Source organism: Gallinula chloropus (genome assembly GCF_964237585.1).
Source record: "Gallinula chloropus genome assembly, chromosome: 30".
Lineage (NCBI taxonomy): Eukaryota > Metazoa > Chordata > Aves > Gruiformes > Rallidae > Gallinula > Gallinula chloropus.
This window is the reverse complement of record NC_140115.1, coordinates 2,765,145-2,781,015: the sequence shown is the minus strand read 5'-3', so window position 1 is coordinate 2,781,015 and position 15,871 is coordinate 2,765,145. Positions and strand designations below refer to the sequence as shown.

The following is a 15,871-nucleotide window of genomic DNA, read 5'->3' as shown; positions in this document are numbered from 1 at the left end:
CAGATTTCTCTGACAACAAACAGCAGTTCAACATGATCCAGTATAATAACCATGAAATCTCTCTCCTCAGCTGCCTGCTACGGCCAAGCAGCATGTGAAGGGGGTCAGCTTTCAGAGGAGATTCTCTCCCAGAACAGTTTCGGATACATAGAAAGGTCACTAATCAACACACAGAACCTCTGACAGAACAGTTCATTAGACTTCTGGAAGATGAGATGTTTTCCAGCTCTCTGAAGCTCAAAGTTCATCAGCATCTGAATGACCAAAGAGCAAGTGGAGGTGGAAACCTTTGAGCAAAGTGAAGTGCACACATCAGGGTAGTCTGGAGAAGGTGTCCTTGGGCATGGCCGTATCACCAGGAGAGGTGGAGACACCTTAGTGATGAGGGTGATGAAGAGAAAAACTGGGGGTAATGCAGGTTCAGGGGAAGGTGAGTATGACACTTCCTGGCAATTCCCAAGTTGTGAAGTGATTCAAGGAGTCAAGTGATTCAGCTGATGAAGATGCTTGTAAAGTGTTTATAAAAAGAAAATTAAAAAAAAAAAAGGAAAACTTTTGGCTGTTTTCAGACAGACAGGATGCAAAGAGAGCACAGCTCGTCATTCCGTAGTGTCAGGGTCACACAAGGCCTGGAGATACTGCATGAGGAATGGGATGACTGTGGCCCATGTTATTACAGCTTAGACAAACCAGAAGGAACAAGGCCCACGCCTTTTGAAATACCAACAGGGATGGTGACTGCACCCCTTCCCTGGGCAGCCTGTTCCAATACTTGACTAACCCTTCCAGTAAAGAAATTCTTCCTGATATGAGAAATAAATCTCCCCTGGAGCAATTTGAAACCATTTCCTCTCATCTCAACTCTGTTCACCACAACTGTTTGGGCCCGGCCTTCAGCCAGTTTCTAACCCAGCACAGAGTATACCCATCCAACCCATGAGCGGCAAGTTTCTCCAGCAGGATGTCTTGGGAGACAGTGATGAAGGATTTACTGGAGTCCAGGTAGATCACATCCACCACCTTCCCCTCCTCCACTAAGCAGGTCACCTTGTCATAGAAGGAGATCAGCTTCCTCAAGCCCAATCTAAACCCACACTGACTGGGCCTGATCACCTGAGTGTGCTGCATGTGCTGCATGATGGTACTCAAGATGATTAGTTCCATCCCCTTCCCCAGCACTGAGGTCAGGCTGACAGGCCTGTAGTTCCCTGGGTCCTCCTTCAGTCCCTCCTTGTAGATGGGTGTCACATGTGCCAGTTTCCAGTCAGGCAGAACCACCCTGGTCAGCCAGGACTGCTGGTAAATAAGGGAAAATGGCTTGGGGAGCACTTCTGCCAGCTCCCTCAGTGCCCTCGGGTGTGTCCCATCCAGATCCATTGACCTTTGCAGACCTAAGCGGGGTCTTACTTCCTGGCCCCATCTTTCCACGCCGGGGTCTGGGGATCAGGAAACAACTGGTCTTATTACTAAAGACTGAGGCAAAAAAGGCACTAAGTTCCTCAGCCTTTTCTTCATCATCCATCACCGTTGTTCCAATAAAGGTGGGAGATTCTCTCTGTCCCATATAATAGTAATGTATTCTGTAAATACATTAATAACCAAAGGAGGGCCAGGGAGAATCTCCCACCTTTAATGTAGGTCGCAAACAAAACGTGCAAGGGCTGAAAAAGCTTCCTGGCCAGAATCCTCCCAAGGTAGCCCATTAGCAGCCCTAGTAACCATGGGGCTCAAGGCTTTCCTAGCCAAGGAAACTGTGCTGAGTGCCTGATGCCATTTTGTGTCTTTTCTACTGTCCTCCTTTGAAAATTCTAATCATATATCAATAGCTCCCAAATAAATCTGTGAAGGCTGAAAGATGTTCCTGGGCTGAAACCTCCCCAGGTAGCCCACACAGACCCCCAGGAACCTTGGGGGAAAGGACATTCTTAGCCAAGGGAATGGTCCTATAATAGCAGACCATTTTCTGGCTCTACCAGCATCCACATTCAAAACATTAACCATCCAGCAATAGCTCCCAAACAAAAGGTTTCAGAGCTGAAATAATTTGGGAGTCCTAAATGTCCCCTGGCAGGTGGAGCAGCCCCAGTAACTTCGGGGCTCAGAGCTTCCAAAGCTGAGGGAATGGTCTGCAGAGTGCCTGGCATCACTTTTGGGCTCTACAAGTACCCAACTTCAAAAATGCCAAACGTCCAGTTAGAGCCCCCAAACAAAAGGTGTGAGGGCTGAAAGATGTTTCTGGCCTGAAACCTCCCCAGGTAGTAGAATAGCAGTGCAACAAACCTTGAGGTTCAGGGCATTCCTTGCCAAGGCAACTGTCCTAAGAGTGCCTGACGTCATTTTTGATCTTTCAGTAACCAAGTTTGAAACTGCTAAACCTCCAGCAATAGGCGTCAAACAAAAGAAGTGAGGACTTGAAGATATTCCTGGCCTGAAACCTCTACAGGTATCCCATATGATGCTCCTGTATACCAATGGTCTAAGGGCATTTCTTCCAAGGAACTGGTCCAAACTGTACCAGAGATAATATTCCTGATTCAAAAGCATCCAAATTTGAAACTGTAATTTAGAATTAATTTATTATTAGTTAACTTATAATTTATAATTACTAGAAAATAAAATGTCCAGTAATAACTCTAAACCAAGCATGCAAAGGCTGAAAACATTCCTGTCTTGAAACCTACTCAGGTGGGACACTAGCAGCCCCATTAACGCTTGAGCTCAGGGCTTTCAGAGTCAAGGGGAATATCCTAACAGTGCCTGACATCATTTTCAGGCTCTACCTCTGTCCATCTTCAAAACCTCTAATCATCCAGCAACAGCTCCCAAACAACAGTGCGAGAGCTTAAAGATGTTACTGCCCTGAAACCTGCTCCAGGTGTCGACTAGCAGCCCCAGCAACCGTTAGGATCAGGGCGTTCCAAGCAGGGAGAATGGTCCTAACAGTTCCTGATGTTGTTTTCAGGCTCCACCAGCATCCAGATTTGAAACTTCTAAATGTCCAGCAATAGTTCCTAAAGAAAAGGGGTGAGGGCTGAAAGAGGTTCCTGGCTTGAAATCTCCCTTGTTAGACCTCTATCAGCCCCAGCAATCTTGGGGCTCAGCTTTCTCCTTACCAAGGTAATGTCCTAACAGTGCCTGACATCATTTTCAGGCTCTCCCAGCGTCCAACTTTGAAACTTCTCAACGTCCAGCAAGAGCTGCCAAACAAAAAGGGTTGATGGCCAAAGACGATCCTGACCTGAAATCTCCCCAGATAACCCACTGGCAGCATGAGTAGCTTCTAATCATCTCATCCCATTCCCAGCCAATGGAAAAACCCTAATAGTGCCTGACGTCATCGCACGGCTCTGCAGTCCTCCACCATTGCAACTGCTGAACTGCATGAATAGTTCCAAAACAAGAGGTGCGAGGGTTGAAAAAAATTCCTGGCCTGCAACCTCCCCATGTAGAATACAAACAGGACCACTGACCTTGGCGCTCAGGGCTTTCATAGCCAAGGGAGAGGCCTTAAATGTGCCTGATGTAATTTTCAGGCTCTACCAGTTTCCACCTCAAAACTGTTAAATGTAGAGCAATAGGTGTCAAGCTCAATGTGCATGGTCTGAAAAAGGTTTGTGGCATTAAACCTCCCCAGGTTGTGCCCTAGAAGAACCAGTAACCTTTGGGTGCAAGGCTTTCCTATCCAATGGGATGGTCCTAACACTGCCTGACATCATTTTCTGGCTCTTAGCAGCATCAAAAATGCTAAATACCCAGCATTCAAAAATGCTAAATACCCAGCAACAGCACCAAAAGTGTTGAGGGATGAAGGATCTTACTGGCCTGAAACCTCCCCAGGTTGCACTCTCTGAGAACCAGTAACCTTGGGCCTCAGGGCTTTCCTAGCCAAGGGAACAGTCGTAACAGTGCCTGATGTCATTTTCCAGCTCTACCAGCACCCAATGTCAAAACTGATAAACGCCCACCAACAGCTCCCAAACTAAATGTGTGAAGGCTGAAAAGCATTCCTGACCTCATACCTCCCATAGTGTCACACTAGCAGCCCAGTAACTATGGGACCCAGAGCATTTCTTTTAAGGGAACAGTCTTTACAGTGCCTGACATCACCTTCTGACTCTACCTGCGTTCTACTTCAACCCTGCTAAACATCCAGCAATAGCCCCCAAAAAAAAGGTGTGAGAACTAAAAGATATTCCTGACCTAAAGACTCCCCAGGTAGTGCAGTACCAGCACCAGTAACCTTGAAGCTCAGGTTTTTCCATTCCAAGGGAACAGTCTTAACAATGTCTGACATCATCTACAGGTTATACCAGTGTCCAACTTGGAAACTGGTAAACACGCAGCAATAGCTCCCAAAGAAAAGGGGTGCCAGCCTAAAGAGGTTCCTGGATGAAACCTCCCTAGGTAACCCACTAGCAGCACCTTAAGACTCAGAACATTCCTAGCCAATGGAACAACCCAAATAGTGCCTGATGTCATTGCATGACTCTACAGTCCTCCACCTTGAAACTGATAAACTGCACTACTAGTTCCAAAACAAAATGTGCAAGGGAGGAAAGAAGTTCCTGGCCTGAAACCTCCCCATGTAGACTGAAAAAAGGATCATGAATTTTGGGGCTAAGAGCTTCCAAGGCAGGCTGTACAAGCATCAAAATTCGACTATACTAAACATCCAGCAATAGCTCCCAAACAAAAGGGGCGAGGGTCAAAAGATATTCCTGGTCTTAAACCTCCTCAGGTATCTCACAAAACACCCCAAAACTAAACAGGTACTGAATACAAGAAGCCCAATCTCCCTGGGCTAGGCATCTGAGTATGTGAGGCTGAGGATCTAGGGGATTTCACAGAAGACCTGGTCACCAGCATTGCCCTTGCAGAGGGGGAGGGAAAATGTATTGGTTGTGAGCAGCACAGCATGGGACTTGGAAGTCAGAGATGAGATCACAGAATGATCCCTATGAGGAGAGGAGGGAGCCTAGAAGAACTGGTCTTCTCCTCCTGAGCTGGGCCAGGATCCTGGGACAGTAGGAGCTCATGGCAACCCAGCAGAGCTACAGAGAGACAGCTCTGCCCAGGAGCAGCTCCTCTGGCAAGCACACAGGGCTGGGGACACTAACTGTTGAAGGTTCAGCACATTCCAAGCCAAGGGAATGACCGTAATAGTGCCAGACAAGATTGCACAGCTCTGCAGTCCTCCACCTTTGAAACTGCTGAAATCCAGTAATAATTTAAAAACAAAAGGTGTAGGGGATGAAAGAAGTTCCTGGCCTGAAACCTCCCCATGTGGACTGCAAACAGGACCACTGATCTTGGGGCTCAGAGCTTTCACAGCCAAGGGAACAGTCCTTAAATGTGCCTCACTTCATTTGCAGCTCTATCAGCATCAAGATTCAAGAATGCTGAATACCCAGTGACAGCACCCAAACAAAAGTTGTGAGGGATGAAGGATCTTACTGAACTGAAACCTCCCCAGGTTGTGCACTAGAAGCCAGTAACCTTGGGGCTCAGGGCTTTCCTAGCTAAGGGAACGGTCATCACAGTGCCTGATGTCATTTTCAAACTCAACCAGCACCCACTTTCAAAACTGATAAACACCCAGCAATAGATCCCCCCCCAAAAAGGTGTGAGAGCTGGAATATGTTATTGGCCTGAAACCTCCCAGAGTAGCCCACTAGCAGACCAGGTTACAGCTGGGATCAGGGCATTCCTAGCCACAGGAATGGTCCTAAAATTGACTGACATCTTTTTCCAGCTCTACCAGCATTCACTTTTGACACTGCTAAATGTCCAGCAATAGCTCCCAAACAAAAGGAGCAAGGATCTTCCTGGCCTGAAACCTCCCCAGGTAACCCACTAGCAGCATGAGGAACCTTAAGGCTCAGCCCACACCTAGCCAAGGGAACAACCCTTATAGTGCTTGAACTCATTGCACAGCTCTACAGTCCTCCAACTTTGAAACCACCAAACTGCACCAATAGCTCAAATACAAAAGGTTCAAGGGCTGAAAGAAGTTCCTGGCCTGAAATGTCCCCATGTAGACTACCAACAGGACCACTAATTTTGGGGCTCAGGGCTTTCCCTACCAAGAAAGGTCCTGACATTGCCTGACTTCATTTTCATGCTCTACCAGCATCCGCCTTCAAATATGCTAAATATCCACCAATTGCACCTTTGAAAAAGGTATGAGGACTGAAAGATGTTCCTCACATGATCCTCCTCAGGGACTGGACGAGAAGCACCAGTAACCTTGGGGCTCAGGGTGTTCCTTGCCAAGGGAAGGGTCCTAACATTGCCTGAAGTCATTTTGGGCTCTACCAGTGTCCATCTAGGAAACTGCAAAATGTCCAGCAAAAGCTCCCAAGCAAAACATGTGAGGGCCAAAAGATGTTCCTGACTGTAAATCTCCCCAGGTATCCCATAAAACACCCCAAAACTAAACAGGTGCTGGATATAAGAAGACCAGTCTACCTGGGGTAGGCATATGAGCATGTGAGGCTGAGGATCTGGGGGATTTCACAGAAGAACTGGTCACCAGCATTGCCCTTGCAGAGGGGGTGGGAAAATGTCTTGGTTGTGAGCAGCACAGCATGGAGAAACCCACTGCAGCTCCCCTGTGTCTGCCAAGGGCAGGAGGAGGAAGTGGGGAATGAAGCTGCCTGGGACATTCTCTGCCTCTTTGAATGAAGAACAAGGCAGTGAGAACTTGGGGCACTCTTCACTGAGCAAAACATTCTCATTGAGGACCCAAGGACTGTTTCTCCCTGTTCTGTTAGACACTGGAAAGGTCCTTTTTGGGAGGTGCATTTCCTGCTGGCTGAAGTTGCCACTGGCTGTACTGGGCTCTGATGGGAGCTCTCCAGGGGTCAGTTTGTCCTTGCAGCAGCAGGTCTATCTTTTTTGATCTCTAGGATCTCATCTGGATGGTGGTTTCCACTTCCCCCAACTGCAGAGCAGAGCTTTGTAGATTTGTTTTTCCTGATTTTGTTCCTGGGAAACCCTGAGAAATGACCAAATGCTCACCTAAAGCCCTTCCTTTCACAGGGGCAAAGAGTGCCCTCCCTGTCCCAGGCCTGGGGGTCCTGTCTCATGGGGAGACAAGGAAAGTTAATTCTCCTGCCCAGCTCTGGTTTCATCAGGAGAAAAGACTCTGATAGACAGAAGGATTTCTCACCAGCTGAGGGAGGAAACATCAGAGATGAGATAACAGAAGGATCCCCATGAGGCCTGAAGCCCCAGGAGGGAGCCTAGAAGAACTGGTCTTCTACTGCTTACCTGGGACAAGGTCCTGGAACAAAAGGAAGTTCATGGCAACCCAGCAGCGCTGCAGAGAGACAGCTCTGCCCAGGAGCAGCTCCTCTGCCAAGCACACAGGGCTGGGGACACTGCCTGTAGGCACCGAGGGGAGACCTGTGAGGCTGAGAGAGCTGACAGATGCTGAGAACTCACTGGAGGAGAAATCTCCACAGCCTCTGCCTGGTATGTCTGTGGGTGCAGGGCAATGCAGGTTCTGTTCCTGGAGGGATCTCCTAAAGCTGGGACATGGGGCAGTGTGTGGGGTCTGTCAGGAGGACAGGTTCTCTCTAGGACCAGAAAGTGCTGCCTGGAAGGGATGCCCTTCTGCCCCATCAGAGGGACAGGGCAGGACAGCTGTCTTCTCCTGGGCATGGTTGCAGAGGGCTGCCCAGGGCTGTCCTTGTGAGCAGGGTCCTTGTGACCCGGGGTCTGTGTGCTGGGGCAGGGACTCTGCTGCTGCCAGGGTCAGCACTCAGCCTGCCTGCTGGGCTTTCCACAGGGACATAGACAGCACCTCTGGGTTGAAGCAGTGACCCAGAGTAGGGCAACGTAAGGTCCTTCTGCCGTAAGAAAGTGCTGCCTGGGTCAGCTTTGCTCCCAGTCAGAGCTGATCCTTGAGAAATGCCAAAGAGAATATTTCTCCAGAGGCAGAGTCTTTGCTTTGACTTTTCCTCTCCTGTGGGCTGTGCTGAGTGTGGGAGATGAGAACTTATTTCTCCCCTTGAGAATATGCAGGGAAAACTTGATTCTCCTGAAGATGTTGGAGCCTGGGCTGAGCCCTGCACACACAGAGGTTCCCTGGGGCAGTGCCCTGATGCCAGGAGGGGTCTGCAGAGCAGAGCTGAGCACAGGGCAGGTTGGATGAGGTCTGTGAGCACAGAGCAGGAAGTGACATGGGCAAAGAGAAGGATCTGCAGGGACAGCTCCAGGCAGCAGAGACATTGTCAGGGAGGGAGAAGGATCTGCTTCCAGAAATGCCCTGGCTGTGGAGTTTGGGACCTCCTTCACATCCTCCACAGTGCTGACACTTTCCCTTAGTGACCCCTGGTTTCTGCCACGCAGCACAGACTTTACACTCACAATTCCAGGTTTTCAGGCTGAGTCTTCTCCTTGGCAGCCCAATCCCCAGTGAGGAGAAACCCCTGAGTGCCTGTCTGTCTGTCTGTCCCTCCAGCCTTGGCTGGAGTGTTTCTCACTGTTTCATCTCCTATCCTTGCTGCCTTTGTCCAACCTTTTCCTGGGGCTCTAGGCACGTCCATTTGTGGGGCTGGCACTGAGCTGACCCTTAACTTCAGGACCAACATCTGTAGGACTGAGGTTTTCCAAGGTCTCCTGCTGGGCTTCAGGCTGCCTCCCACAATGGCACCGCTCTCCCAGGGACTCTTGTGCCCCAGAGAGGAGCCCCATGCAGGAGACATCTTGGCACAGAGGCCATGGAAATGCCACTCATCACCTGTGTGTGGGCAGCTGCACTGAGCCCTGTGTGTCCCTGGCAGGGAGCGGGGAGCTGAGATCCTCCTTGGGTAGGATGAGACTGCAGGAGGGCTTTGGAGCTCTGCCCTGTGAGACTGGATTCCTCGGCTCTCAGTCAGGAGAAAATCAAAGCTCCAAAGCTCTGCTCTGCCCTTGGGTGAACTTGGAGTGACAGTGCTGAAAAGCTCATTCCTATCAAAAACGGCTTTATTCTGAGATCAGGCCATCCTTCTATTTACTGACTGCTGCCAGGCAGCACTGAATTCTCATGAGCCCACAGCCAACCCTCCTCCCAGCAGTGGCACGCTCAAGCAAGCACAAAGCAGACCTCCCAAAAGGGACCTGACAAAAATCCCCTGAATACAGAGTCAATCTGAGGGTGTTCCCTAAGAGTTGGAAGATGTTTTCATCCGAGAAGTGTTCCCTAACTTCTCACTGTGCCTTTTCCTCCTTGGACAGGTCTCTACACTTGACAGCAGCAGATGTCTAACAGCAGCTCCATCAGCCAGTTCCTCCTCCTGGCCTTTGCAGACACACGGGAGCTGCAGCTCCTGCACTTCTGCCTCTTCCTGGGCATCTACCTGGCTGCTCTCTTGGGCAATGGCCTCATCATCTTCACCATAGCCTGTGACCACCACCTCCACACCCCCATGTACTTCTTCCTCCTCAACCTATCTATTGTTGACCTTGCCTACATCTCCACCACTGTTCCAAAATCCATGGCCAATTCCTTGTGGGACACCAGGGCCATTTCCTACACAGGATGTGTGGCTCAAATCTTTTTCTTTGTATGTTTGATCTCAACAGAAGTCTGTCTTCTCACTGTCATGGCCTATGACCGCTACGTTGCCATCTGCCACCCCCTGCACTACGGGACCCTCCTGGGCAGCAGAGCTTGTGTCCACATGGCAGCAGCTGCCTGGGCCAGTGGGTTTCTCTATTCTGTGCTGCACACAGCCAATACATTTTCACTTCCCCTCTGCAAGGGCAATGCCCTTGACCAGTTCTTCTGTGAAATCCCACAGATCCTCAAGCTCTCCTGCTCTGATGCCTACCTCAGGGAAACTGGAGTCCTTGTGGTCAGTGCCTCTTTTGCTACTGGGTGTTTTGTGTTCATTGTGGTGTCCTATGTGCAGATCTTCAGGGCTGTGCTGAGGATCCCCTCTCAGCAGGGACGGCACAAAGCCTTTTCCACCTGCATCCCTCACCTGGCCGTGGTCTCCTTGTTCCTCAGCACTGCCTTCTTTGCCTACCTGAAGCCCCCCTCCATCTCCTCCCTATTTCTGGACCTGGTATTGTCATTTCTTTACTCTGTTTTTCCACCAGCAGTGAACCCCCTCATCTACAGCATGAGGAACCAGGAGCTCAAGGATGCTGTGTGGAAACTGAGGACTGGATGTTTCTAAGCAGCTCATCTTTGGCATATCACTGGCCATGGAACTCACATTAGGACAAGTCTGTATTTAGTACGAATTTTGCTGGTTGTTTAGTCTTCTCAGTAGCCTAGGTACATGTAGGCACTTCACTTTTCTCAGCAGATTTCCACCTCTGCTTGCTCTTTGGTCATTTCGATGCTGCTCAGCTCTCCAGTGTCTTCCGAGACTTGGAAAACTTCCCATCTGTCAGATGTCTAATAAATGATTCTCTCAGAATTTTAATGTGTTGTCAAGTGACCTTTCTATCTATCTGAACAGAAGTTGGTTTGGAGAGAATCTCCTCTGAAAGCTGACCCCCTTCATTTGCTGCAGGATGAGCATGAGCCAGCAATGTGCCCTCCTGGCTATGAAGGCCAATGGCATCCTGGGGTGTATTAGAAGGGGTGTGTTCAGTAGGTCAAGAGAAGCCTTTCTCCTCCTTGCCCAGGTGAGAACGCACCTGGAATGTTGTGTCTAGTTCTGGGCTTCTCAGTTCAAGAATGACAGGGAACTCCTTGAAAGAGTCCAGCATTGGTCATGCTGTGGCTCTGTAATTCTGTGGTTCCTACACAGTGGAATGATCCTAAAAGCTCCTGTTTTCATTTTCAGGCTCAACTAGTGTCCACCTTAGAAAGTGCTAAATGTGTAGTAGGGCTGCAAAGCAGATTTGAGTGCTGGAAGATGTTCGTGGCCTGAAACCTATCTAGGTAGCTCACTAGCAGCCCAAGTAGGCTTAAGGCTCAGGGCTTACCTTTCCTAACTGTGCCTGTGGACATTTACAGGCTCTCCCAGCATCCAACATGACACACTAAATGTAAAGCAGTAGCCTCAAACATAACATGCAAGGGCATAAAAATCTTATTGGCCTGAAAACTCTCCTTGTAGCCCACTAGCAGCCCCAGTAACCATGGGGCACAGGGTTTTCATAGACAATGCAATGGTATGAAATTTGCCTGTTGTCTTTTTCCAGCTCTAACGGTGTCCACCGTTGAAAACATAAAAAGTCCAGCTATAATTCCCAAAGACAAAGTTTGAGGTGTGAAAGATGTTTCCGACCTTCAACCTGCCTGGGTATCCCACTAGCAGCCCCCGTAGCCCCGGGACTCAAGGTTTTCTTTAGAAAGGGAACAGTCTGATGTCATTTTGGGGCTCTACCAGCATACACCTTCAAACTGCTAAACGAACAGCAAGAGATCCCTAACAAAAGTGTGAGGGATGAAAGATTCTCCTGGCATGAAACCTGCCTAGGTAGATCACTGACAGCCCCAGTACCTTAGGGCTCAGAGTGTTCAGAGACAAAAGAAGGGTCATAACATTGCTTGATGTTATTTCTGGCTATACCAGCGTCCACCTTTGAACCTGCTAAATGCACAGCAATACATCCCAAACTAAAGGTGTGATGGATGAAAGATGTTCATGGCCTTACATATCCCCTGGTATCCCACTAGCAGCCCCAGGAACATGGGGGTCAGGGCTTTTGTACCCATGGGAGTGGATGTAACTCTGCCCAACATAATCTTCCAGCTTCAACAGTGTCCACCTTTGAAACTGCTCAATGTCCAGCACCAGCTCCATGGCAAAAGGTGCAAGGGTGGAAAAAGGTTTCTGGCCTGAAACCTCCCCAGCTAGTCCACTAACAGCCCCATTAACCTTGGGGCTCAGGGCATTCCTAGCCACAGGACCAGTCCTAAAAACGTCATTTTCAGGCTCTACCATCATCCACTCTCGAACATGCTGGATGTCCAGCAGCAGAGTCCCAGGTTCTTTAGCACCTATTGCTGGCATTTTGTTAAAAGCACCGTAAGTTAGAGACCCATCTGCAAGCACATGTGAACCATTAGTAAAATGGAGATTCCCTTCAGAGAGATCTTGAGAAATTCTGGGATTTGATGAACAGGAACATCAGGAAGATTTCCAAGCAGAAGAGATCTTCTCCTCCTGCCCGTATTTTCTCTGCGGCTGGAATTAATTCTCATGTTGGTGGCCCCCATAGTTCTGGTGTTTGGATTTGTAAGTCATAAAGTCTAAATAAACATGTTTGTTCCTTGCTGAGCAGTGCTTGCACAGCATTAAGGCCTTTTTTCTGGTTCTGCTCCAGAAATGAGTCAACTGGGAGTGCACAAGTGCCTGGAAGGGCACAGGAGTGACCCCACCATTGTGTTGCACTTGTTGTCTACAAAGGCGGCCTAAATTTGGGAGGAATACATTTGACTTTCTTTCTAGCAGCCAGTGTGGTGTCATGTGTGAGTGTTAGGATGAGAACAGTGCTGATAACAGGGAGGCTTTAGTTGTGTCCAAGCAATCAGTCTTTTCTGCTGTTCATACTTCACTACTAATGAGAAGGTGGGGGGAACCCAGGGAGCTGGGAGGGAACACAGCCAGGACAGGTGACCCAAACTGCCCAAAAAAGCATATTCCATTCAAATTACACCATGATCAGCATAAAGGAGTGTGGTGGGGGCAGGAAAACTCAGCTCCAGGACACACGTGTTTTCGGGACGTCTGTGAGCTGTGCGGCCAGAGCGGTGGGGTTCAGTGAGAAACTGCATTGTGCATCACCAGTTGTGTGTATTTTGCTACAAAGTCCTGTTGTTGTTGTTGTTTCTCTCTCTCTGCTGTCCCAGTAAACGGTCCTTATCCCAGCCCATGAGGTTTAGGGGTTTTTGGTTTCCTTTTGCCTCCGCGGCTGCGTGGTGCTCGGCTCTCAGCTGGGGCGAAACCATGAGAAAAGGTTCCAGCACAACACCCACACATCAAGGCAGTTCAGACATGGTGGGTGGAGAACCGACTGCAAGGAGAAGAATTTGGGCATTGCAGAGGCTGCCATAGCAGTCAGAGGTGCTGAACAGGAATCTGGCCATGAGCACTTTGGGCTGCATTGGGAGGAGTGTGGCTGCACAGACAAGGGCCTTTCTGGTCCATCTGGACTCAGCTCTGGAGCAGTCAGTCCCAGTGTGGGGTTTCCCAGCCTGGAGGAATGTGGAGGAACACGTATGTGGTCAGGGAAAGTCTGCCAAGAGACCTGGGCTTTTTTAGCCTGGGGAAGGGGAGGCTGCGGGAAGCCCTCTTTGTGCTACAGGGAAAGAACATAAGAAAGGAAGTCCATGTGAACTGACGGCTCTGAAGGCCAGGGTGGACATGAGGATAAAGAAATGTCATTCTGAGGATAGTGCTGTGGGGAAAGCAGTCACTGGGAGGAAGTGTGGATGAGCTGGTGGCTTTGTGCTTGTAGGAACAGCTGGTGAGGATGGAGAGACAGCAGTACAGGCAGGGACATTGTTAGGTGAGGCAGTGTGGTGCAGATGGCCAAGGGTGCCAGCAAGGCTGAAAGGGCCAGATAGAAATGACATTTTTGCCCCCTTGGCTGTGGCTGATATCCCTGCCACAGAGGCCTCAGGTAAGACACATTGTCCTCATGGCCATGGAGCATGATTGCCCCCTTGCACCTACCCCAGGGGAGGCCACCACGTGTCATACCCCTGTCCTTCCCTTGGTGTCACACTCCTCACATCCCAAGGAAGAGCCCTGAGACACAGGTGAGGGTCAGGATCTCCCTGCCCAGGGGCTGGGGGTCAGCAATTGGCATTTCTGCTTCATCAGACCAAGCCAGGGTGTCCTCAGCATCAGAGCTGCCTGTGCTTTGCCTGGGTTTGTCCTCATGGCCTCCAGTTGTCTGCTCTAACGAGCCCATGGGGAGGCTTTGTCAGTAATGGCTCCCAGTGGGTTCTGTTAGTACTTCAAGGTACATTGGGCATTACTCCTGACTTGAACTTCTTGAGAGGTTTCTTCAGTCTCCACTTTGTAGCTGAAGTCTCTGGACTCACCAGAGACACCATGAGGCTCATTAACATCCAGAAAGCCCTTACAAGTGTATATCCTAGGTAATTTTCTCTAAAAAATTAAGACTTGTAAAAGTAATTGGAGTGGTTTTAATTGGGTGATGAAAATTTTGAAGGAGTTTCACAATGGAGGATTTTTTCATACAGAAAAAATATTGTTTCTGTTATTTTTCAGTTCATGGAAGATGTTTTAGCAGCATTCTACAGAGGATCTCTGTACAGAGGTCTTCTAATGAGTTCTGGAAAGGATGGGAGAGCAGTCTCTTGATATCCAACCTTCTACGGAGAACCTTCCTGTTCCCCAAGTCCAGCAGTTCCCTCACTGGCCTCCTGGGACTCCCAACACTTTTCCTGGCAGCATCTGTGCTCACAGGCACAGACAGATTTGTCTGACAACAAACAGCAGTTCAACATGATCCAGTTTAATAACCATGAAATCTCTCTCCTCAGCTGCTGCTACGGCCAAGCAGTGTCTGAAGGGGGTCAGCTCTCAGAGGAGAGTCTCTCCCAGGACAGTTTTATTCAGACACACAGAAAGGACGGGTGGGAGGGGGTGAGGCAAGGGAAGGGAAAAGGAAGGGGCAAAACCAACCCCAAACCCAAGAAACTAAAAGGCCCGTGGGTTGGGATAAGGACAGTTTACTAAAATAGCAGAAAGATAAAATATAACAATGCTGACAGGACTTTAGAGCAAAAAATATGAAGCTGTTGATACACAATGCAGTTTGTCACCAAACCCACAGCTCAGGCCGTGCCACCCAGAGCCGTCCCAGAACCCGACGGTCCCTCAAGAACCGCGTGTCCCGGAGCTTCCCTCAGCCTTCCTCCTGCCAGCCCCCTGATATCCTGGTCAGGATGTAATTGGCATGGAATACTCTCTATGGCCAGTTTAGGTCACCTGTCCTGGCTTCGCCCCTCCTTTCTCATGAATAGAGAAATATGAAGAGCTGAGAATGTCCTTGAATGTCTGACAGAAACTAAAAACATCAGGGTGTTACCAGCACTGCTTTCATTTTAACTCTCAAACACAGCATTCCATCCGCTGCTACAAATGAAGTTAACTCCATCCTGACCGAAACCAGGACAAGTTTCTTCAGCTCATGGCTTTTTACTGCGCCAAGGAAAGCTTTGGGAGCAGTGATGCCTGGCGAAAGTGCCCGTTTGATCCCAAAACATACGCAGTCACAGGAGCATCCCCCCCTTTCCCCTCTGCAGACGGGTACCCGAGGGGATGAGCTCTGGTTCACAGTAGCAGCAAAAGTCCAGGGCACAAGTTTGCAGTTTCCTAGGAGAGCAAACAGGAAGGATCAGGGATCCCAGAGCTGGCAGCTCTGGCTACTTCTTGCAGCAGACATCTCTGCAGCCCCTCCTTCTCCACCAGAACCCAAAACTGCGACAACCCTCTTAGAGAGAGTGGCTGCGTGGTGCTCAGCTCTCAGCTGGGGCCAAACCGTGACAGTGGGAAGAGCAGCTGGGCAAAGGGCACAAGGAGTAGGGATGAGGCTGTCCCCAAACCCAGCTCTGCACCCCTCAGGGTTTGCACGCCCTGTGTCCCAGACAGCAGATGTGATCCAGGCCCCCACCCCCGTTACAGCTTCACCACAGGCTTGTGAGAAACAAAAGATCTCTGTTTTATTAAACCTGCTGGGGAGGGGTACAAGGGGATCTGCAGGAGCCAGAGAACAAGGGGGGGTCTGCAGGAGCCAGAGAACAAGGAGGGGTCTGCAGGATCAAAGCGTCCAAGTGGGCAGCTTCTTCCTCCGGCTCTTCTTGTTGCTCTCGACCAGGCGCAGCCCCTGCCTCTTGATGTCTTCATGGGTGAGGACAACACCGGGGTCTTTCTCCTCAAAA

The 15,871-nt window shown here is 49.6% G+C and overlaps 1 protein-coding gene across 1 annotated transcript; it reads left to right on the top strand.

The window, feature by feature from the left end:
• Positions 1–9,248: 9,248 nt before the first annotated feature.
• LOC311202495 (olfactory receptor 14C36-like) lies at positions 9,249–10,172 on the top strand (the record flags this gene model as incomplete). The annotated part of the gene is made up of 1 exon (XM_084277080.1): positions 9,249–10,172. One exon carries the CDS (start codon positions 9,249–9,251, stop codon positions 10,170–10,172), a length of 924 nt encoding a protein of 307 aa, XP_084133206.1.
• Between the last annotated feature and the right edge of the window lie 5,699 nt (positions 10,173–15,871).